The 23,401-nt window shown below is 48.1% G+C and overlaps 1 protein-coding gene across 2 annotated transcripts in view; it reads left to right on the top strand.

Moving 5' to 3' along the window:
* Nucleotides 1–7,523: 7,523 nt before the first annotated feature.
* The window catches only part of RBM19 (RNA binding motif protein 19), a 128,867-nt gene continuing 112,989 nt past the window's right edge, over nucleotides 7,524–23,401 (top strand). For both annotated transcript variants that reach the window (XM_019539343.1, XM_019539344.1), the window contains exons 1-13: nucleotides 7,524–7,654; nucleotides 8,078–8,260; nucleotides 9,664–9,777; nucleotides 9,976–10,014; nucleotides 10,618–10,831; nucleotides 12,397–12,671; nucleotides 13,813–13,893; nucleotides 15,670–15,748; nucleotides 17,615–17,686; nucleotides 19,117–19,317; nucleotides 19,551–19,681; nucleotides 20,209–20,327; nucleotides 20,945–21,041. In XM_019539343.1, coding sequence (XP_019394888.1) covers nucleotides 7,619–7,654; nucleotides 8,078–8,260; nucleotides 9,664–9,777; nucleotides 9,976–10,014; nucleotides 10,618–10,831; nucleotides 12,397–12,671; nucleotides 13,813–13,893; nucleotides 15,670–15,748; nucleotides 17,615–17,686; nucleotides 19,117–19,317; nucleotides 19,551–19,681; nucleotides 20,209–20,327; nucleotides 20,945–21,041 — 1,641 coding nt within the window. In that variant the 5' untranslated portion in view covers nucleotides 7,524–7,618. The remainder of the gene's footprint in view (nucleotides 7,655–8,077; nucleotides 8,261–9,663; nucleotides 9,778–9,975; nucleotides 10,015–10,617; nucleotides 10,832–12,396; nucleotides 12,672–13,812; nucleotides 13,894–15,669; nucleotides 15,749–17,614; nucleotides 17,687–19,116; nucleotides 19,318–19,550; nucleotides 19,682–20,208; nucleotides 20,328–20,944; nucleotides 21,042–23,401) is intronic.

The following is a 23,401-nucleotide window of genomic DNA, read 5'->3' as shown; positions in this document are numbered from 1 at the left end:
AAGTCATTCAGCTGGGGACACCCACCTGAAGGGCATTATGCCAGGTAGACAGACCACTTAGCCTCCAGACTCCAGGTTATAGGGAGGATATGGGAGAAGGTCCTGGGTCCTGAAGGGCAGATTGTATTTCCAAAGGTGACTGAGAAGAGAGTTTGAGGAAAATGAGAAGGGCAGGGGGCATCTGAACCCCAGCTAGATAATGCCACATTTTAATGCCAACTGAATTCACTTCGGTCAAGAAGCTCAAAAATGACCCGTGATTTTTTTCACCACACCCTAATTATCAGCCCCCAGGGTGTGTGCCCAATTGAAACTAGAAAAATGGAATTGTCCACAATCACAGGCGACTGGTAGGGGGGGAGGGCCACTGTCTCGGCACCGTTCAGGATGGGGCAGGTTTTTTGCCACACGGACTGGTGGCATGTTGGTGGGGCGGGGGGAGGGGGTTACTAAGCCATGGCACAGAAGTATAGGAGTGGATATGGGGCTTTTAGCCTGCCCCTCCGGCCCAGCCACAAATTGTGCCCCCCCCCCCCCGACTCAAGAGGCACTAGTCACCCCTATCCACAATTGCTAAATGTGACCTTGAAAGACAGTCTAGACAATGGGGCTATCTCCTCAGATAGTGCCAATCAAGACTGTTGATGGAGCTATGCTCATTTACACCAGTGAGGATCTGGCTCAGCAGCCTGAATCAATCCAAAGTAAAGCTTCTGGTAGTAACGATTGACTCATTACTTAATGTGTTATCTGCACTGAGGGATCAGGACCTCCTCTCCCATTGGTATAAATCAAGAGTGGAGTTAAAACTCTTTTCAGAACTAGCATGAGTGAGACTGGGAGGAGTGGGGGGGAGGGGGTTGTAGTTTGCTGGGGTGCAGAGCAGGCTTTTCTATAGATGATTGGGCCGGGATATGGGTTGTCTATGATGCTCACTGGGGACTGGGCTTGGTGATTTGGGTGGCCTTGTCCAAGCCTGTCTTCTTAAGAGGTCAGAAATGGGCCCAAGACACTTTTAAGAAGAGGGCTGGGTTGGTCTTTTAATTAATGTGAGCATTGTCTTGCTGATGTAAAAGCATAAAGCAGACACTCCAGCTCAGATCCTGGACTCTACTCTGTACAGCTCCAGCAGTCACTTTGCCAGCCCCACAGGGATTCCCTTGGCAGAGAGTGCCCAGGTGGCACAGAGCCAGCAAGCTGGTTAGACTCTGGGGGAATTTCTCCAGTGTCACGTGCATAAAGTCAAATTGTGCATCAGCTCTGGGGGGTGACACTGACTGCACCTGAGCCAAATCTGAACTCTTCACAACACAGCCAGGCCTACACACGTTTATCCCTTGCTCCCCTCTCCTTCCCTACCTCTGGCTCACACCTAAATTTAAAGGCTCATAGAGGATCCCAATTCCAAATCTTAGAGTATTAAGCAAGCAGAGAGCTCCCTCTCCTGGCCACAAGCAGCACACCATTGGAGATCTCTGCCTTCTACTGGAAGTACTTGTATAGTTACTGTTTCTGTTCAGGGGAATGGCATTGTTTAGTGATTACAGTAATAACAAAGGCAGACAGACAGAATAACCAATATCCTATACCAGAAATACAAATTCACCAGGACATTTAGTTGGTAATAATATAGTACAAGCAGCAGTTCCTGGAACAGAATTTATGTATCTTTAACTGAACTAGACTAAAGAAAAGATGCATCTTTTACACAGTGAAACAGGGCATTTTGAAAAACAGCAAAAACACCCCAGAAGATTATATGTTGCAAATTAGTCCTCTCTCTGTCTTTAAAGTCTGTTTCTATAGTGATAGGCCCAAAAAGGCTGCATCACACTGAACTCTGTAGTATCTGATACACCAGCACTTCTATTAGTCATTTTTACCAGTGCTGAGCAAATCCAGAGTGTTTATCAAAAGTACCTGCTGTGATTTGGTCGTGTTTTATACCCGACAGTATAAATTGCTGTGCAGGGGACAAAGCACTGGAGAATCTGGGTGTGGGACCAGTTATCCTAGCATGCCAGTCCTGGCATGAATGTTCTGGAGCTGCCATGCTTGTGTCTTCACCTGCCCCCTCCACTCCTGCCCATTGTTCTCACTAGCACTCCTTTGCCCTGCGCTTAAGTAGCGCCTTCCCTCTGAATCCAATCCCTCTGTTTCATGACTTTTATTTATTTCTTAATCTTCAGAACTCTTCTCTGTGAAATGTAATGAGATTGAGGTCAAGATTTTCTGAACCACCTGCTAGTTCTGGGTGCTCAAACTGAGATACTAAGTGCCATGTTTTAAGGGTATTTGAGCACATTTCAAACGCAGATTCCCCTAGGGGGACTTTCAAGTGTCTACACACCTACACTCTCAGTGCTGGAGGTTCCCAGGCACTAGCTGTTCTGTAGCAGGGAGATGCAGGCATGTCTCAGCCCTGGAGGTTCCTGAGGGTTGTGATTTATTGGTAGTGATGTTTCAACCCTCTCTGAACATTACAGGACTGGTGCCTGGGTGCTGAGCTGTTCATAGATTGTGAGGCTAGAAGGGACCTTGAAAGATCAGCAAGTTCAGCCCCCCTGCACGAGCAGAAAAGACAACTGGGGTCAGGTGACCCCAGCAAGGTGACCACCCAGTCTCCTCTTGGTGTTTTCCAGGGTGGAGGGAGCTTATTCCACAGTCTGGACACCCTAGCTGTGAAGAAGTTTTTCCTAATGTTGAGCCTGAAATGGCTTTCTAGGAGTTTGTGACCATTACTTCTGGTTTTCCCCAAGGGTGACTTGGTGAACAGTTGTTCACCGAGCCCTTGATGTATTCCTCTGGGTCCTACCCCGCAGCCAGCTTCGTACCCACCTAAGTGCCTCACAGTTAAGCCCCTGTTGTATCATTAAGGAGATGCAAATGTGTTCAGTGTAGTTATACAGAGTCTTTCCCTTGTAGAACATGATTTAAGCGTTTTTTATTTTTGAGCTGCATTAAAAAACAACATTCTTTTTGTATGAGGACAATTTTGTAACTGCAACATTTCTGTAAATTCTGCAACATGTAGTGAATTAATTGTTAAACTGGGATCCAGGAAACCTGGTTCGCCTCCTTGTGTTATTCTGTGACTCTGCATAAGGCACATCTCTTCTCTGTTTCCCTACCTGTGAAACAGGAGAAAGTGGCCAATCTTTCCATTGCAAGGAGCTTTGGAATGTACTGCTGAATACCACCACATGAAAGCTAAGTACTATTATGTAATGCTGTAGTTGCTCTCATATTTATGAGGGTTCTGCACTGTATTCAGCAGTGTATCAGTGTTTGCTTGTCACCTCCAGTTGCAGTGGAGCAGGCTCTCCCTGCATCCTAAGAGCCCTCATGCAGCAGTCATGTCTGCCCATACTTGAAGCCCCAGGCTCAGTTACAACACAGCAGCCACCTGTTCCTTGCAGTACCCTTATCTGCAAACAGGTGCCTCAGTCCTGACTTCATTGTTTACTGCATCCAGCATTGGCAAGGCACAGAGGAGGAATCAATGGCTGTGAATTTATTCATGCCCTTATCTGGGGCTCTGTAGGAAATGGAGACTGTGCTCTGAGGTTCCTGCCTCTGATGGATCAAGTAATATGACAAGTGAGGCAGGCAGATCTGAGTTAACGGAGCTGGGAAAGGAGAGTGGGGAGCCAGCGTAACCCACAGCTGAAATGTGGTGTCTAACGCAGTCTGCTGAATTGGGACTTCTGGAGAAGCTGGATGGGAGGGGGGTTCCAAAGGCCACTGGATTCTTCCCCCCACCAAAAGAGAAAACACACTCAACAGTAACAAAACTAGAAGGTATTTGCACCTGCATTTTTTTTTTAAGGAAAGCCTTTTTTGTTCCAAGCCATATCAGCCAAATCAATTACAAATCCGTGAGTCATATGTGGCCGTACTACTAGCAAACATCCTCCACCCCCACCTGGAGCTTCAGATGTTTCCAAATCATTTGGCAGCATCTTATGTACAAGCCCAAGCTTGGAGTTTGGGTGCCCCCGAGTTTCGCTTGCCCCCAGCTATATGGCTGCAGAAGCAAGCCAGAGAAGAGTCTCCCACTTCCATAAAATGGGCATGAAGCCAAGATCTTCCCACTGGAAGAGAAAGTGGGAGGTTTATACATTACCTCCAAGGATACTAGCTTATGCCAGAAAAGCAGTTATCCCCAGCAACTAGGAAAACCGCCTTAGTGATGATCATGGTATTTCCCCTGCCAGGTAAGTATGTATTGTTCACCTCAGAATATGCCTTCAGTACTGGCTCTATGTTATCTGGGAAGGGGAAGGAGGATGCCCACAACCCCTTCTGTCTTAGCTGAGCTTGAGAGTGAGCACAAAAGGAAATCTGCCACTGAAGTCTATTAGTTAGGGCACTCACCGCATCACAGGTAGTCCTGGGTGCAAGTCCTTTGCTCCAAGGACTGCTTATGGCATTTGTCTGACTGTTCTTCAATGTAAAAGATATAACCAGCCATTGGGGAAGGCACTGGAATTCAGAACTTCCCGTCCCCAGCGAGTGGCCTGATCACCAAGCGATAGTCAGAAACCAGTCCCCCTTAATTGTGTATTATCTTGGGTACAGTGGTAGAAGTTCAACAGTAGAGAGTGAAGCAGGCCTCTGTTCAGTCTCATCTATAGCCCATTGGTAGAGCACTCCCCTAGGATGTGGGAGGTGTGGGTCTGAACCCCCTCAAGTGAGGAAGAAGTCGAACCTGTGCCTCCCACACCCCAGGTGAGTGCCCTGAATGGCTGGCGACTGTATAACAGTGGATGGCTGCAGTGGCTTCTCTGCACTCTGAAAGAAAGGCTGTGAGCACCTTCCCTTAGGAGAGGGGTCTAGGTTGCTGAACATGAATGGAGAGTAGGGAAGTGATTTCCTGTGGGCCTAAATAAGACACCTTAACCCCTGGGAGGGGTGAGAAGTCAGACACACTACTTCCCTCTGCACTCCCCTGTTGGCTAGCTCTAGACTAACTAACTAATGCCAATGTTCAGCAGGTCCCTGTCCCATTTGTGGGCAGATCTGGACCCCATCCTAAGGTGCCTACCACACCCAGGCCCTGCAGGCATGTGCAGACACCTAACACAGGGTTCTGGACTCCACCCCAGGGCCAAATCCCTTAAAGTTTGACATAGCAATATTCAGTGCTGGAATACCTAGATTTCTTTTTAGGTGTGTTCCTATGAGACTTGTCCAAAATCACAAGGAAATCTGTGGCAGAGTTGAGGACAGTCCCAAATGAGCCCCATACTCACTGGATACTCGCCCCTCCCAGATTCCTGGCACAGTAGTAGAGGGAGAACTGCACACCCGTACAGGGGCCAAACTCTTGCTGCTGCAATGAAGCAGTATGGGAGATTATTTGGGGCAGCAGGAACTAACGGGGCAGAGCAAGTCGCCTGCAGCTGCTGGCAACACTATCTTCCTCTCCCTGACTGCAGCCATTGTCTGCCCTGTTCTTCTGTAATTCCACCCCTCTGCCCAACTCCCGCTGTGTCCCTCTGTGCCTGCCTTTCACCACAAGATGCTCATTCTCTCTGTATATCTGGCCTCTGCTTTTGACAAGCCAGGGTGCTGCTGTGCATAATTACAGTGAGCTCCGATGGATTACGTCCGATCAGCCTAGCTATATGTAACCCAAGCTGTGCATGAGCAGAAAGGCGACTCTGATAATAGGCTCCTGAGAACCTGCCGCCCACGGACAGATTACATTTCAGGTAATATGGCTGGAGCGGTGGGTGATAAGGCCACTGAGCCCAGAAAGCTGAGAGTGGGTGGATTACGCAGGAGATTTCCTCCCATCCCACAGCCCCCTTTGTGCTTGTTACCAGTCCCAAGGCACGCCAACAGAAATAGGAAACCTCTCTTGGTTCCAGTCCTGTTGCGAATAGCATAGAGAAGGGATATGAGAACAGAACACTCCCAGGGTGGAGAGAAGTAGGTACGACTTCTGGGCATCCCAGTCCCAGCAGCTCTGTTCAGTACAGAGATGTTCTATTACTGAGTACACCCTTATTGCAAAGAAACCTAATGGCATACTGGGCTGCTTTAGTAGAAGTGCTGCCAGCAGGTCAAGGGAAGTGATTATTCCCCTCTATTCTACACTGGTGAGGCCACATCTGGAGTACTGTATCCAGTTTTGTGCCCTCCACTACAGAAAAGAGGTGGATAAATTGGATAGAGTCCAGCAGAGGGCAATGAAAATGGTTAAGGGGCTGGGGGACATGACTTATAAGCAGGGATCTGGGTTTTCTGTTTCCCACAATAAAACACAGATTTTCTCATTTTAAGGAGAAAAACCCAAATTTGCTCCTTCAAAGGAGAAAAATGCAGGAAATGGTGGGTTTCCCCTTGCAGGCTAGCAGAATTCCAGCCTGCAAGGGGCTGCAGTTTGGAGAGCAGCTCCGGCAGGTAAATCTGGCGCAGGGTTGGGGGGAATTGAGACTCCCATAGTGAGGGAGGGAGTTGGGCAGGGCTGGGGCTGCTGCCCAACCAGGGATATGTAGGGCTTGGGGCTTGGGCCAGAATGCACAGCCGCATGGCCCAGGCAAGGAATGGGACAGAGGCTTCAGTTGCTTGTCTGGGCGTGCAGAGTGGCTCCCTGCTGTTGTGTGCATTCCCAGGTGTGGGTATGGGGGAAACACATGCCCCCAAACTTGTGCAAGGGGCAGGAGCGGGGGCAGGGCTCCCTGCCCTGCTGCCCTTCCCCTGGGACCTCTGCAGCCCAGCGAGCAGGACCCAGTAGGGAGCTTGATGCTGCCGATGCTGGGAACCCCACTCTGCCACGGTGAGGTGCCCCCTGCCTGCCCAGCAGCAGGGGTGGTGGCAGAGGCACTTTGCCATGGTGGCATAGGTCTCACAGTGGCAACGCCTGGCCACGCTCCACTTTACTGGGTCCCACTCACTAGGCCGTGGAGGCCCTGGGGAGGGTGGTGGGGTTGCAGCAGGACACGAAGCCCAGGCCGTCACCCGCCCCATGCACAAATCTGCGGAGCAATGTGCTGTGTATGCCCCACCCCAGCAGTGCACGCAGCAGTGGGGAGCCAGCCCCGTCCTGCTGAGCCCACAGTGGTGGAGGAGACAGCCGCACCTGGACCTGCGTCCTGGTGAGTGAAGGGGGGGAGGAGCTCTGATTTTCCATGGTAAAGAACACAAAAAATCAAATGCCAAAATGTATAGGTATTTCGAATGTATTTTACTATAATGATTGAGACAATGGTAGGCTTCCAAGCTGTTTTAAAATTGTAAATAGAACAATAAATAAATAAGTTGTAAATATATTAATATCACTGTGCTCTATTGATACCTGTGTTTAGGATGGCCACCTCCCCTTGCGCATGCGCGCTGAAGCCACCCTGGCTCAACCCCTCTCTCGCCGGCGGCGCCCTCTGGTGCTCGTCAGCCCCGCCACCCCCGGGCCCTGCCTGCACTGCGCATGCGCTGCTGCCGCGACTCGGCTGGAGAACGGGAGCGAGATCCTCTCGGCATCGCGACATTTTTGCGCATGGGCAAGGGGCTCACGTGACTCCCCACGAGCAAGATGGCGGCGCCCAGGGGTCGGCATGCTCACTGAGCGTGGCTGCGAGCAGCGCTCCCGCGCCCCTCACCCTCCGCCGGCATGTCGCGGCTTATCGTGAAGAACCTGCCGAATGGGGTGGGCCCGGGATCGGGGCACGTGCTTGGGGAGGGGGGTGCCGCGCGGGGGCGTAGCTGTCCGCAGCAGGGGAGGCAGAGCTCGGTGCCGTGTAGGGAGCACACGGCTCCGGCCGGGTTGCGCCTAGCAGGGCTCCTGTGGTTTCGCTGCAGCCCAGTGCTCCTGGTTTGCCAGCTGTCTGAAACCCTTGCAGGATGCCCCTGAGAAACTGGGGTTGGCCGTCACTGCCCTGCAGGTCACCATGATGCTGAGGTGATCAGGGCTGGATCCCTTGTGTTGGAGTCTGTGATGCCAGGCAGAGCCACTGTCAGTTTAAACTCTGACCTCTCTGGCACAGAGACTTTGTTCTCCAGCTTTTCTCCAAGGCTGTGGGGGACGCTGTGTGGCTGATGTGCCTCCCTGGTGGCTGCCCTTTTCCTGCAGATGAAGGAAGATCGCTTCCGGAAGCTGTTTGCTGCCTTTGGTACGCTGACTGACTGCTGTCTGAAGTTCACAAAGGACGGCAAGTTCCGCAAGTTTGGCTTTGTTGGCTTTAAGTCTGAGGATGAAGCCAAAACAGCCCTGAACCATTTCAACAGGAGTTTCATAGACACGTCCAGGATCACAGTGAGTTGGTGTTAAAATTAAATAAAAAGTTCATAGAAGTTTCTTTTTTTTTCCTTGGGGAAAAATGGGCAGTTGAGACTACTTTATGCTTAAGGGTGTGCTCATTGTGTGTGGGTGTTCAGGAGATAAGAGGTGTTTTACTAAACCCAACGGACTGTGCTAGCATAGTAAGATCTGATGTCTACGCTGGTTACATGGTTCTCAGGCAGCCCAACAACTTATGTTAGCCCTTATTTGCATTTATGGAGCCAAACTATCTGTTACTTTGCAAGTTGGCAGTGGAACAGCGTGGAGGCCATTCACTGAGTAATTTGCCCACTGAAATTGGCATGGCTCAGTGTATACGCATGGTTGGCAAAGTATCCCCTTTCCTCTGCCTTTCATAAACCAGAGGTGGCCTAACAGTGGGAATAGGCTTATGTATGAGAGTTGGGAGCAGGAGGATCTGTGCCATATAGGGCTCGTAACCTGCTGATGTAGCAGTCCTCCAGTATCTTGTTTCCATTCACTGTACCAGTTCCTTTTCTTAGGGAGATAATGGAGATGCTGAGACGATCTTGCAGGCTCTGACCTGTGAGCAGAAGCAAGAACACACAAACCTCTCAAATGATCTGTTTAGTTTTGGTGAAGCTGTTTTTTAAGGGCAGCCTAACTCAGGTGTATAGTAGAAGTCTAATCATCACTGAACCAGTCTGCACTCCCTTTTTCTGTACCAGTGTCATTTCAATGCTAGTTAGATTGAACATCTCAAATTTTAAGGCAGAATAATAATTAATTCTCAAAGTTGTATTTGCATTGAAATATCTTTAAAAATATAAGTATTGTTGTGGGCTGTACCTTTTTATTGGGCCAGCTGCTTGGTTGGGATAGGCTTAGACAAACTTTCAAATGCAGCAGATGTACTGTTTTCAAACCATCTATCCCAACCAGGTAATTGGTCTAATAAAAGATGTCATCTGCAAAAATCCTTCCTCTTGCATGTTTTCTGGACCACAGCTATATCACTCCAGCACTTTAAAAATGTAGTTCTCGGCCTCTTGAAGGCTCAGATCAAGTGTTTTTTCTTGGTCTCTGGAGAATGCAGTGAATGTCAATGGAGACTGGAACAGTTTTGGGATATGTTTCAAGCCATAGAATTGTCAAAGTTCAAATGGGATCTTTAGGGACACAGTCCTACTCCCTGTGCAGATGTAGGCTTTGTTACTCTTAAACCACTCCAGCCTTTTCTGGAGAACTCCAATAGAGGAACTCCCATAGCTTCCTTTTACACACAGCTTTAGGATGTACAGTTTGTCAGGTATCTGAAATGGGCCCCAATCTAAGGCTTTTCTGTTTTAATGGAATTGAAATGATTTAAATAAGGCTAATTTAAAAGGGAGCTCCTTGTTCATGATTGCTTTCAGGTAGAGGTCTGTAAATCTTTTGGAGACCCGTCAAAACCCAAACCTTGGAGCAAACACTCACAAAAGCCAGCTAACAAACCCACTGCAAATCCAGATCACACGGGTACAAAGAAGGTAAGTTGTGCCATCTTTCTCCAGTAAGTGAGTGGGTAAGTACAGTGAGGTGGGTTGAAAAGGCAGCTGGAGCCAAGACTCCCATGTCCTACTCCTATGCATTGATAGTCACTTGCTTGTAACCTGAGATACCTCACTTGAGCTTTTTGTGTTGTTTTTTTTTCCCATGGCCTTTCTAAAAGCCGTTTCTTCTTTCAGGATAAAAAGGTGAAAAATGTGGCTGGAAACTTAAAAGAGGTGAGTTTTGATGTGCAGTATATGGGGATTGTCCATGAGAGCAGAGGGTAGGATAGAAATTGCTGAACGGGCTCTGCCCTGTTTTGGGAGCCAGAACCCCTGGGTTCTGTTCTCAGCTTATGAAATTGCTTAATCTTTGTATGAATCAGCGTCCATATTTGTAGAACAGTGACCTTACCGATGCATGTCAGTGCTTGCTTCTAGTGCCATATGTTTCTTAGATTAAAGCAGTTGTATAGAAATGCAAAGTATTTAAGTCCATTAATAATTTGGCTTTGATGTTTTTCTCTGTTCAGTTAGTAGCATTAATATCTGTTATGTATTAGAGGCAGTGCTGCTTCCAGAGCTGTTGATTCAGGTGAAGTGGGTAGTCTACCTAGATTCTGTGATGCATCCCATAGCACTGGACATAAGTTCCTGAATTATGCATAATTGTCCCCATTTCCAAGGAAGAAAAAGTAATCCGCGCAGGAGGAATATAGCCTTCCTCCCCAGTGATCTTCTTTGCCAGAAATTACATTGGCTGCTGAGATAACCAAAGTTTATTTGCCTTGTCCTACATTTCCATGTTCAATCCTTGTACATATGTTGGTTTTTCAACAGCTGGAAGGAAATGAAGAGTTCAGAGAGTTTTTGACGGTTCACCAGAAACGGTCACAAGTAGCCACTTGGGCCAATGACACATTGGCAGAGAAGCCCAAGGCAGGAAAATTGAAGCCAGTAGATGATTATCTGAACTTCGATTCAGATGAGTCAAGTGACCTGAGTGAAGAGAGTGGGGATGAATTCCAAGAGGAAGAAGATAAAGGCAACAAAAGTAATTCTCTTGGATACTCCTCGTCGTTTTGATTGGTGTATTTGTGTGGAGGCTTATTCTGTGGAGTACTATGAAGCTCCTGAAAAACTGGCTGCCTTTCAAACCCCTCTGGGGTCAGTGGGAGTTGGTGGGGGCTCAGCATCTTACAGGACTGAGCCCTAAATATTAAGTGAAGAAAAGTAGCTTGAATTTGCACAGAAGTGTGATTCTAATGCAGATATCTGCAGTGGTGTCCAGATTATGCCCAGGGCTTCAGATTTCAGTTACTAGTCTGCTAATTTGTTTCTACTCGTAAAAGAAGAAACCTCTTCCATAAGCTGTGTTCCTGTTACTGTGTTTGTTCCTCTGTGCATCTTGGGTTTTTAACTAAGATTCAGATATTTTGTGGGCTGGAAGTGTCTGCTAAAATTGGGGAAATAATGGATTTTAGATTTGGTAGTTCACTCCCAAATTTGGGGAAAAGAGGGTTTCAGGTCGCATGGAAAGAAGTATCTTGGGGGTATGGGGTTTTGGCTGTTGGGGTTTTTTAACTGAAGCAAGAAAATGGTGGGAGCGGGGAGGCATCTTTTGGGGTTGCTCCAAACATTTGTAAACATTTAGGGTTACCCTATTGTTTAACTTTTATTTATTTTTGTTGAAGGTGTTTTGTGTTTGTTTGTTTAATGAAAACCACTCTTTGGAGTAAAAAGTCAGAGGTTTTGTTTTGAGAACATTTCAGCTGAAATATTTTCAACATTTCCAATCAATTTGAATGAGTCATAGAATCAAGTCTCAAGATTTTTGAAAACCTTTCCCCATTCTTTGGTTGAAAATAGTTGCTGAATTTGGGGATAGTTTCACTTATATTGAAGCTCCCATTTCTCTGCAAATTACTATCCATTGAAAAAACATTGTCATGTTTTTATACATTCAGGTCCTTGCATTTTGGGGGCTTTCCTTATCACTGTAGTGTGGATGACCCTAACATGCAGAGTGGCTTTCCAGGAGAGTTTTATTTCAACATGATCACATAATGCTGATTTGTTCTTAAACACCAGATTTTTTTAGTGCTCATGAAACATGCCCAAACATACAACCCAGAAAACAGTGTAGATATCAGCAGAGCAGGATTTTGTTTCTGCCACTGAGTCCATTTAAAAAACCCTCAGTTGTAAGAAAGGGGTTCATGCTCTGATGCCTGCTTAATGCTCCCCCTGTTTGTTGAGGCAGTTTATTGCTCATTGCACTTGTATCTTTATGGGATTGGGACCCACCTCCACAGAGCATTGGTTTGCAATTACTGTCTTGTCTAATAAATGTGACCATACAGCCTGGAGAGTGGTAATGGCTTGTAGCCCCTACTGACTGGCTGGATTTAAACAAGAGGCCTTAGAAAGAAAAGTGGAATGGTAATGGAATACAGAAGCAGGGCCATTCTCCAGTGCCTTGTATGTATGGAAGGAGTTTGCTCCTGCATTACCAAAAGTCTTCCCCTGCATGCTGGTATGTGTTGCTTGCCATGGTGGGAAGAGGGTACAGGCATTTGTGTGTACAGTATCTAATGCTTTGTTCTCACTTCTTGACAGCTAAGGGAAACCCCACAGAAAAGGTGGCTGTCACGAAAGGGCTTTCTGATATGGATTACTTGAAATCGAAGGTGGTGAAGGATACTTCCTTGGATGAAGAGAGGGAGGAGGAAGAGGAGGACAGTGAGCAGCATGAGAAAAGTAGTGAGGAAGAGGAGAAGCCTAGCAACGTGGAAGCTATAGACATCCAGATGAAAAAGGGAGCCATGCTGGAAGAGATCAAAGGGCAAGGGAAACCAAAGGAAGAAGAGAAAAAGAAAGGCACTAAATTAGAGGTATAACCCAGTCAGAGACGAGGGTAAACTGTAAATGCATGTCCAGGTGAACTTGGAAGCTCAGACCCAGCTCCATTAGATCTGAGAATCTCTTCCCATAGAAAGAGATTGGTGCACCTCTCCTCTCCCCTGATGCAGTGGATCATCCCCATCCCCATCCCCATCCTAGATGAAATGGTGCTTTTTGATGGAGGGAGGGAGGGTAATGTAGTTGGGAACTTGGGAGACCTAGCTTAGTCTCCCTGCTTTGCTACTGACATCTTGTATGACATTTGACAAGTCCCTGATAGATAAATTCTATTTTGCTTTATGTGCCTAGATGTCAGGTATGAAACCACGGAACTGAAGGTTTTGGCTCTTAAATGTGCTTGCTATTCTGCTGGAAGCAGAATGGGGTTGGTGGGCTTGTCTACCTTTATAGGTGATGTACAGGGGAAGGCACATACCTCCCCCAGACTTCTGTGCTGATGGAGGGACCTAGGGCTGCAGCCTAACCAGGGCCAGGCCTCAAGGGTGGTGGCAGTGGCTGTGCAATTTCTGCACCAACAGCAGGGCACAGAGCTGTAGCACAGCAGGGCCCGGGGTGTTGTTGGCAGTATGATTTCAGTGCCTTCGGCAGGGTATGAGGCTGCAGCCTGGCTGAAGCCAGTGCCCGGCTGGGGGGCGGTTCCAGCAGTGGCACAAAGTTGTGCTCTCCCCTTCCCCCACTGTCAACACTTATGCATCATCTGTGCCTACCTTTTAGTTCAGTAACGTAATGGTTAGGGCAGCTGTCTAGACAGTGGAACACCCAAGCCCTAGGCTGCCTCTCATCCACAAGAGGTATAAACCTGCATCTCCTACTTCCCTGCAGAGTGCTCTAACCACTAGGCCACAGGTACATGTACCAGTCCTATCATGTACATGTCAATCTTCATAGTATCCGAACATCTCAGTGACCCTGCTAGCCTGCATCAGTTTCTGGAACAGAGAAAGAGCTCTCCATTCAAGAGCATCCTTACCCTGTACCTGTGATCAGGAAGTGGGCAAATCACTTTGCTATTTTCCCTGCTTTCTGAGTAAGACTAGCTTTGTAGCATCAGGTTGTCACCACTCCCACCTGCACAGCACATTATTTGCCTCAATTGTTTCCTCTCCTCAGCTGAAGAATCGGGCTGATTCAACTGAAGCAACCATGGTATACACTGTGAAGCTGCGTGGTGCCCCTTTCAATGTCACAGAGGTAGGTGGATCTTTTTTCATGGCCTTTCTCTCTCTTTGTCAGGGCTTAAATGGTGTTTGCAAAAGGAGGAAGTGTTATGATCCCTGAATACTCATGATCTGCAAGTCAACAATCAAAGCAACTAGAGCAGCAAGTACTCCAAAAGGCAGGGGCAGGCAATTATTTCAGGTGGAGGACCACTTAACAAATTATGGCAAGGTTTAAAAAAATGTCCTGATTTGTGTGCGTTTGTGTGACGTACATAGAGATGCTTGCATAATAGCTCAAAATGAGGTCTTACTCTTATATATTATAGGGGAGTGTAGATGGGTGGGTATGGGGTTTGTGGGGGGGTATGTGTGTGACTGGATCTGTGTGTAGGGTGTGGGAGAGTACGTGGGTGTGTATAGGGGTTTGTGGGGATGTATGGAGGGGGAAGGTGGCGTGGAGTGTGGGTGGGGGTGCATGGGTGCGTGTGTTGGGGGGGCGTGCATAGCAGTTAGTGGGGCTCCTCCCAGGGGCACACGTGTGTGTGGGGGGGAGGTGCTGCTGTGCATGTGTGTGTGGGGAAGGGTATGTTTGTGGGGGAGGGTTTGTGGGTATGTCGGGGTGTGCACGAAACTTCTCATGCACACCCCTTGAGCCGGTCAGTACCCGCCCCTCAACAGCCCAGAGCCTGTGCACCTTGTGGCACCTGCCTGCCACTGTCAGCAGCATGCAGCCCTAGCACTCGCTGTGTCTGCTGTGCACTTACCCCTGCTAGAGTGGATCAGCTGGCACCCATGCTCAGACCTGACCTAGCCCCCCTGCCCTTCACCTGCTCTGCACTGCCCACCCATGGTATGTCCTGCCGCCCCCTGGTCACGCAGCAGGGCTGGGGCAGCTCTGCAGCTGGACTGCCTTTCTAGGCAACCCAGGTAGGAGGCAGCTCTTTCTGGCTGCTGCTGCTGCCAGCCCCAGTCCCACGGTACAGGCAGGGACCTGTGCTGCACAACCCCAACCCCGCATGCCCTGCCTCTGCTCTGATCCCCATCTGCCCAGGCTCAACAGTGGTGGCATGAGACAAAAGCTGTTGCTCAGTCTGTGGGGGGAAGCAGCCCCTCCCGGTGCCAGCAGTTCCCTGCTGCAGGACCCCACACTGGATTGTCCTGTGTCTGCGCTGCTCATGGGGCAGCCAGGAAGGAGGTGGCAGTGATTGTAGTGGAGACGCAGGGCAGCCCCACACGGGCTATGGGCACCAGCAACATGGAACTGCCAGCAATGGGAGAGGGAGGAGATGCTTTCCCCTATGCTGAGCAACAGCTTTTGTCCTGTGCCACTGCTCCTGAGCCTAGAGCAGGTGCAGGTACACAGGGTCAGTGCTGTTCAGTGTGGGTACCTGCTGGTACTACAGGGTTAGAACTGGTAGTGGCAAGAGCTGGAAAAAATTGCCTGTCCCATGGGCTACCTAGAAAGGCAGTCCAGCTGTGGAGCTGCCCCAACCCCACTGCGTGACCAGGGGGCAGCAGGACGTGCCATGGCCAGACTGTACCTGGGCCAGGGGACCCACCACCCGCAGGTCAGATTTGCCCACCCCTACTGTAGGGGCTTCTGTATTCATCCCAATTGGGAGAATAGAAAGTGGTTTGTGTGGGAATGTTGCTATCTCTTGAACTTGCTCAGTCCCTGACTCTTGGCTTGACACTCGGTAAAGTCCACATTCCTCATATATAAAACTAGTTTTCAAAAATTTGGCTGAGCCCTTGAAGCCAGTTACTAAAATTGTTGTTGTTCTGTTTTTCCTCCTCCTATTTGTAGAAAAATGTTAGAGAATTTTTCCTGCCACTTAAACCTGTGGCAATCCGGATAGCAAGAAACAAGCATGGAAATAAGACAGGTAACAGATATTGCATTTGGTGCTTGGAAAATGCCTGAGGATTGTTTCTCTTGTATGCCTCTCTCCTCTACTTTACTCTTGCAGTTCCAAATTGCTAGTATGTGCCTCAGTTCTTGTGCATCCGGGGTTCCCCTGCCTTGTGGCTTGCCATCACTAGAGCCTTTGCTGTTATATAGCCATGCTGACAGAGCCCCCTAGTGGAGATGTGTCAGGGGAGAAGGTGGGTTGTTTTTTCTTGTTAGTTATCCACTGCACCATTTCTCTAAATTATATAGACCAGCAATTCATAGCTATGGTGCTATGAGGAGGTCCTTTGAAGGGTGCTATGAGGTACAAGGAGATAAACAGGTAAGTGCAGGCTGAGGCTCAATCCCTGCCTGGCATTTCCTGTGGCCCCATTGCCTGGCCCCTCTGTAAGGAGGTAGGCACTGTAATAAATGATTTTTTTTTAAATGGAGTGCCACTCAATTCACAGAACTTATGGAGGGTGCCTTGAGCCTACTGAAGCATGCTTTGAGTCTAAAAAAGGTTCAGAACAACTGACATAGAGCAATCATTGGATATAACTGCTCTGCAAATAGATACAATATCAGCTACAGTATGTGTGCGTGTGTGTTTCTTAACTCCTAGCTGATACAGCTGCACGAACACAACTTAGTAACATAGATGTGACCTTAGAATAGAGCTGGTGTACAAACACACGTGTGTGGAGCCATTTCAAAAAGGCTTCAGCTGTTCTGGTCTAATTACTGTGTGGACAAGGCAGAAACACTACAGATGCAGTAAAACTGTTCCAACTTTCAACACTGCTTCATCCAGGTTTAAAGTTGGAGAGGTTTTGCTACATCCATATCACTTATGATTGAATAAATCTGAACCATATGAACACAACAGCTGCCAACTCCCCCCATTTTTTTTTTTTTAAACAGCTCCAAATGTGTGCGTGTCCATACCCTTGTGAGGAATGATGCTATAAAGCTAGTGCCACATCATAGATGGTTGCAGGTGCTTTTCCAGCTGGGATTGTGTCACTTTCTTACAGCTGCAAGCTTTGGAGAGCCAAATGGGAGAATGAACTAGCTTCTCTTGTGGTCCTCTATAGCAGACATGTCTAACATGGCCCACAGGCCAGATGTGGCCTGTAGAGCCGTGTCGTCTAGCTCATAGGGCTAGTGGAGGAGCTGGGTGTTTGAGGAAGAGGTGAGCAATGGCTCTGTTAACCCTGTGTGGCTTCCTTACCCTGCTCATTCTGTTACCAGAGGTCGATCCAGGTTGGTCTGGATACAGCACAGGGGCCAAACCAGTTTCATGCCTCTGCTCTGTAGAATAATTGGTCATATTCCAGTTAGAGGCTTTTTTCCCTTGAGGTGCAGACCTCAGCTTCACCTTATTTACACTAGGGATCCTAGCTGGTTACTGAGAATGGTGTGTGTGAACAGCAGAAAACCAGAGTGAGTTTCAGGAAGACAGTGAATTTCTGCTGTGCAGTGTTTTCCTTTCACGTGCTACCCTTATTCCTTCAAAAGCTCACTGAGACATTTTAAAAGTGTAGAAAGTACACTGGGAACTGGCTTCCACATTGATTTATGGCCATATACTTGTACATGCAAAAACAGAAGAGATCTTTAAAAGTCACCCCTTTTAAGAAAGCAGCCCCTTCTGTCTGAAAGCAAGTATAATTTTTAGGCCAGAGTACATTTTTAATGGTGAATAAAAGCTATACGTGGGAATCTATAAAGAAAAATTTGACTTGCTCTTAGTTAGCTAATTAATGTAATTAATGTTGATGCCTAAGGAATTTGCATACCCCACGTATTCTTCAGCTGGACCTCTTTTTTTTTTTTTCCCCCCCCCCCCCCAACCCAGGTTATGTCTTTGTTGACTTCACCAGGGAGGAAGAAGTACAGAAGGCCTTGAAACAGAACAATGAATACATGGGTGAGGCTTGTTTGTTGCTTATTACTACCACACATAGTAGGTGCTGTAATGCTGAATTGACCCCCTTTGCTGGTAAAGTAGTAGGAAAGACATGCTTGATTCTGTTCTAGTAGGAGATGATGCTCATACTCACAGGCTAAAGGTACAGAGCAGAAATACCTTAGAGTCCTCGGCCTGCTGATTTCAAGGTAATCCAAAGAATGAACTACTAAACTAACCTATTAGTCAGGGTGGGGGGAGCGGGTTGCAGGGGTCTCAGGAATAAGCTTTCTGACTGTGCCTAGGCAATTTGAATCTGATCTGGGTTGGAATCGGAGGGGAGCTGTCACCTGCTAGCTGTTAGTGAAACAAATTGGCGGGCTTTAATCTGCCATCCATGCCACAAAGCACTGTTGCAGCTAGGCCTGATTTAACAGTCTGAACAGAGACATCTAAGATCAGCTGGATTTGGGGACTTGCTTTCTGCTTCTAAAGTCTTTTCCTCTGCATATTGGTGCATTGTTATAAGTGAACTCTTGTTTACTTATACAGCTGCATGCACTGCGCTTGTTTCTGTAGCTGTATAGAGGTCTCCAGGTCTGAGGGCTGCCCAGCTAGTTATCTCCTGTAACCATCCCTAAACTTCCTTATAAGAGAATCACTTGGCCAGGAGAGTGCAGCAGCAATCATGGGATCCCTGGGCCAGTAGCTGCGAACCATGACACAGAGATTCACCCTAGATATTTTCCAAAACTTCAGTCCTTTTGGCTTAGAAACAGAAAATGAGTCATGTGAGACCCTGCACACTGTGGTATCTGACTGACAGAGAGCTGAACAGTACTGAGATGCAACGTTTTAGCCATGTCTAAGCTACCTATGCCTAATCCCAAAAATCATGCATCTTGTCACGCCAGGCATGCATGGCAAAATGTGACTTTTTTGGCGGGGGGGCGGCCGGGGAGATTAGGCATAATTCCTCAAATCCCAATTGCATGATTATTGGGACTGAAGCAGGATTCAGGGCTGCCCTCTGCCTGATCCCAGGAATCCGGTGTAGTGCGGTTGTATCACGTGCCACACATGCAGTTTAATCCATGATACAAACCAGTCACAAAGAGTAATGCTGAACATCTTTTTCGTGCCATAAATTGGCTGTATGAATGGCATGTTGTAATTTATAGTTCAGTTAACTTGTTAATCATGTAATAAATGCAAGGTATGCCAGGACCCTAAAATTCTTTTTATGGGAGTGGGGTTGGCAAAATTTACGCTAGGGGATGTAGTACAGTTTCAGTTAGTCAGTGGAGTTTCTTCAGTTCATGCCAGCAGCATAAGCCCATTCTACATTGTGATAGGGAAGGAGACCTGTTTTGATTGCTTTGGGACTCAGAGCTCATCACAGCCTTTGGAGGTGCCTGAGATTTAAGACATCTCTCTGGTGTCTGTGATAGGTGGGCGCTATATTGAGGTGTCCAGAGAGGAGCGGGTACCAAAGATGAAATTTGCACAGGAAAAGGAAGAGCAACCCTGGCAGAGAAGGAAGAAGGATGATGAGGAAGAGGAGGACCTGTCTGAGTCTGGGCGGCTTTTTGTGAGGAACCTTCCCTATTCTGCAACTGAGGAGGACTTGGACAAACTATTTTCCAAATATGGTAAAGAACCAACTCAGTTGGTTGGAACTGCTATGTGCATGGTGGTTGTTTTTTAGCAAAGCCAGGATTGCCCTGCGTGCATATCGTTTTGCACTTGCTGCTCTGGTACTCACACTTCCGTTCATCCATTGGCTTTGTATGGAGGATGCCAGCACAGATCTCTTTTCTGCAAAGTTGGTGTGATTTCTGAGCAGTGACATGTCACAGAGCGAGGTCTTGCCTTTTTATTGCAGGTCCTCTGTCAGAGATTCACTTCCCTATAGACAGCCTGACCAAGAAACCCAAGGGATTTGCCTTCATCACATACATGATCCCTGAGCATGCAGTGAAGGCCTTTGCAGAAGTGGATGGGCAGGTGTTCCAGGTACAGTTCCTTTCACTAGCTTGCATCACAGGATGCAACTCAGGGTTGTTTTGTCACAGTGTTGTAAACCAGATGGGCAAACTCTTGAGGAGGTACTCTGTTAAATAGGATGCTTGGTTCCTCCCTTCCAGTGCCTTGAGTAATATAGTGCCATTCTGTTTTTCCACCTGGGAAAGCTTAAGTCAGTGATATAGCAGCAGCAGCAGTTTATGTGGCCCAGTGGGTTTAACCCACCCTGGCCTACTGGAGGCTGGGAACCCTGCAGGGAGCTACTCTGTTATCGGAGCAAAAGAAGTCTGAGCCCCTGGTCTTTCAAATTCTATGGGTGCTGCTTAGACTCACTTTAATGCCAAGCAAGAGAAGGGGGGGTGGAACAAGGCCCTTCCACCTCAAGTTGAAAGGCTGTTGTGGAATGATATTGCATGACACTCTTGCCCTGATGCACTCAGATTCATCTCAACTGGGTCTCTTTCTTTCATAGATATTCAAGCAGTAATGGTAGATCTTATGTATTTTCCATTCCCTAGGGCAGAATGCTGCATGTGTTACCATCTACCCTAAAGAAAGAAGTGGAGAACACAAGTGCTGCAGGATCCTCTTCATACAAGAAGCAGAAAGACTCCAAGGACAAAGCAAGCAGTGGCAGGTAGGGAGGGAGGTGACATTGGATAGCTGGAACCTTGTTTTTAATATGGCATTAATTACAACATTGTCCATTGTGGCTAGAAATGAAATTGCACATGGATTTTTTTTCCTGCAGGGGGGAAACTGTATCCAAGACTAGTGTCAGCTAAATGTTATTGCTGTGTGATACGTGTCCTGCATCATGGTCCTAGTGTTCCGTTTTCAGTCACTCCTCATCTGTTGTCGTCCCCCCCCCCGAAAAAACTTGAATGCACTTTGTTTTCTATGAGCGGCTGTATTGGATTGATCTATATCCTGACTCCCCAGCAGTAGCTATAGAAGCTGCAACTGTCTGCCAAGCTGTGACAAGGTGACAGCAGGTAAACTTTCAAGAGAGGAAGTGAAGAATATTCAACCTGATTGAAATGCATCCCTTGTATCTCTGTCCCACTGCATATAACCTAGTTACTCCACTTCTCTGCTGTTTTCCTCCTCAGTTTATCCTCTTCCTTTCCTCCATTTTGGTTTGTTACCCTCACTGCCATCAGAAAGGATGTTTGCTCTGGGCTGTTCAGAGGGAATCACTAGATGAGCAATATGTAAGTGGTCTTATGAACTGGACCTGTCTTCTCTCTCCAGCTCTCATAACTGGAACACGCTGTTCATGGGGACAAATGCTGTGGCAGATGCAATTGCACAAAAGTACCATACCGCCAAGAGCCAAGTGCTTGATCACGTGAGTTGGATACTTGATTTCCAGTGTCATATTAGTCACATAGATGGGAAAGCAATCTACAGCTTAAATGCAGCACCACGCTAGTCCTTTGGATGTTGTTTCAAATGGTCTTTGTTTGCTCCTTCGCAATATATAGTATGTTTTCATGGCTAGCAGAGAAGACACTTCTCACTCCATGGAAAGGCTCTTGATGTACCTCCTGACTTTCATCTAGATCAGGGGTAGGCAATGTTTTTTGTCTGTAGTGCCGAAAAAGCTCACAATGCTTACCTTGGAAGGTGTTGGAGTGCCAGCAAGCCAAAAAAACAAAATGAGGGCAGGGGGTACATGGCAGGATGCTCTGCTTGTGCCCCTTGCCCCCCACCTAAAGCCCTTGCTCCCCGCCCCTGCCTCCCAGCCCTGCTGCCTCTGTCCCCCAGCCTGGGCTCTGTTGTTATCAGCAGCTACTTAGAACCTGAGCCAGCTGCAAACATGTGCTGCCTTCTGGCCCCAGCTCTCCCAGCCCCAGACCTGGCCCTGGGCTCCAGGGAGGCTGTAGATACCAACAATGCTTCCTGCAGTGCTGCCATCACTGCTGCTTCTGCAGGGCAGCTTTGGAACCCAGCACAGCAGGGGATGCAGAAAGCTGCCTGCCGCTCTGAGGTCCCCGTTGTCCTGGCCACATTTCCCCTGCTGGCGGGGGCAGCAGCAAGAGGCACAACCCTGCGTGCTGCCCACATTACTTCTGTGCACACGAGGGAAGTGTGACCAGGGCAGCTTGGGGCTCACAGCAGCTTCCCTGTGTGGCCTCTCTGTGTGCTGTTGCTCTGGGTTGCACGCATTGTGCTCCTGATCCTGCTGCCCTCCCCTGGGCCATCCAGAGCGCAGTATGTGCAACCTGGAGCAGCAGCAGACAGAGGGGCCGCACAGGGAAGCTGTCTGCTACTACAAGCTTCGTTCTGCCTGGGTCACGCTTCCTCTGTGTGCATGAAAGCAGTCTGGGCAGCATGCAGGGTTGTGCCCCTTGCTGCTGCCCCCACTCGGGCAGCTGGGGCCAGCGCCGGGGTGGAGAGGCAGCAGATGTTTGCCGCTGGCCCAGGTTCTGCATAGCTGCTCATAACCACGGAGCCCAGGCTGCTTGGAGCAGGGCTTCCATCCTCCCAGCTGCCTACTGAGAGCAGTCCGATCTCCCGGCTGGCAGCAGCTACCCAGAGCTGGGGCTGACTGCAGCTGGGAGGCTGCAAACAGCTGCTGTCTCCCCAGCCCCAATGCGTGCCGAAGAAAATGGCCTCGCGTGCCATGCTTGGCACGCATACCAGGGGTTGCTGACCCCGATCTAGATCTTTAGCTTTTCTGACTGCTTAGAACCTTCAGAGTGTGACCCCATATGCTGTTGCCATGAATTTGTACTGACATAATGTCAGAGGTGGGAGGCATTTGAGCATTCATATTATTTCCAAAAGTGGCTTGTGACCACTTAGCTGGTATGTCAGAGCAGCCATTCTCTACCTGGCAGGTCCCGAGGTTCTTTATAGTTCATTATAGGAGGAGTTTTTCAGAAGCACTTGACATTGGTGTGTTGAAAACCTTGGTTTGAGTGCTTCCCAAGACATAGCTGCAGGGTGCCACACATATACCAGCTCTGACTAGAACTGTCAGATTGGTCAAGTCAGACTCCAGTTCAGCAAACAGGAGTCATATCTTGGCCCCTCTCACATTCTATTGCATGTGGTTCCATAGGTGGATCTAGGATTTGTAAAAGGGAGGTGCAGATAGTGTGGCACATCACATCTAATACAACACGTTTTTTCCCCATTTAAAGGAAAACTAGAAGCTCTAGTAATATGCTTTGGAGTTGCACCACGTTGTTTAGTTTAAAATTAAGCAAAAACCGGTATAACTAGTAGGGCTGTGCAAAGCTTCAACTTAATATTCGATTCAACAAATATTTGACATATTCGACCTTGAAAAGTGAAAGTCGAGTTGAATAGCAACTGGTCAAATAGCTGTCGAATCGAATACCAGAAGTCGAATATTAATAGCACAGGTCAAATATTTGAAAAGGGTCAAATATTCGACTTACCTATACTGGATTCCCTGTGGGGGGGAGGGGAAAGGAAAGTAAGGGGAGGGAAGGGGAGAGGGGGAAGGAGTTCTTTCATGTCGGACATGTGTGGCTGGCCAGTGACTTGTCAGCATTCTCTGAGGTCCCTTCCTATCCCAGTGCTCTGGGGGAGGGCCAGAGAAAATGCATAAAAGGCAGCAGTTTTTCAGCTCCCCTGCTTTCTGCCTTGGGGTCAGTTTCTGAGCTGCTGGTGTTCTCCAGCACCTCTGTCAGACCATGATGGCTGGAAGTCCTGATCTTCAACAGATTCCCTGCT

This window comes from Crocodylus porosus, unplaced genomic scaffold (assembly GCF_001723895.1).
Source record: "Crocodylus porosus isolate Cpor-Errol unplaced genomic scaffold, CroPor_comp1, whole genome shotgun sequence".
NCBI lineage: Eukaryota > Metazoa > Chordata > Crocodylia > Crocodylidae > Crocodylus > Crocodylus porosus.
Note: the sequence above shows the minus strand (reverse complement) of the source record. Positions and strands in the feature narration are given on the sequence as shown.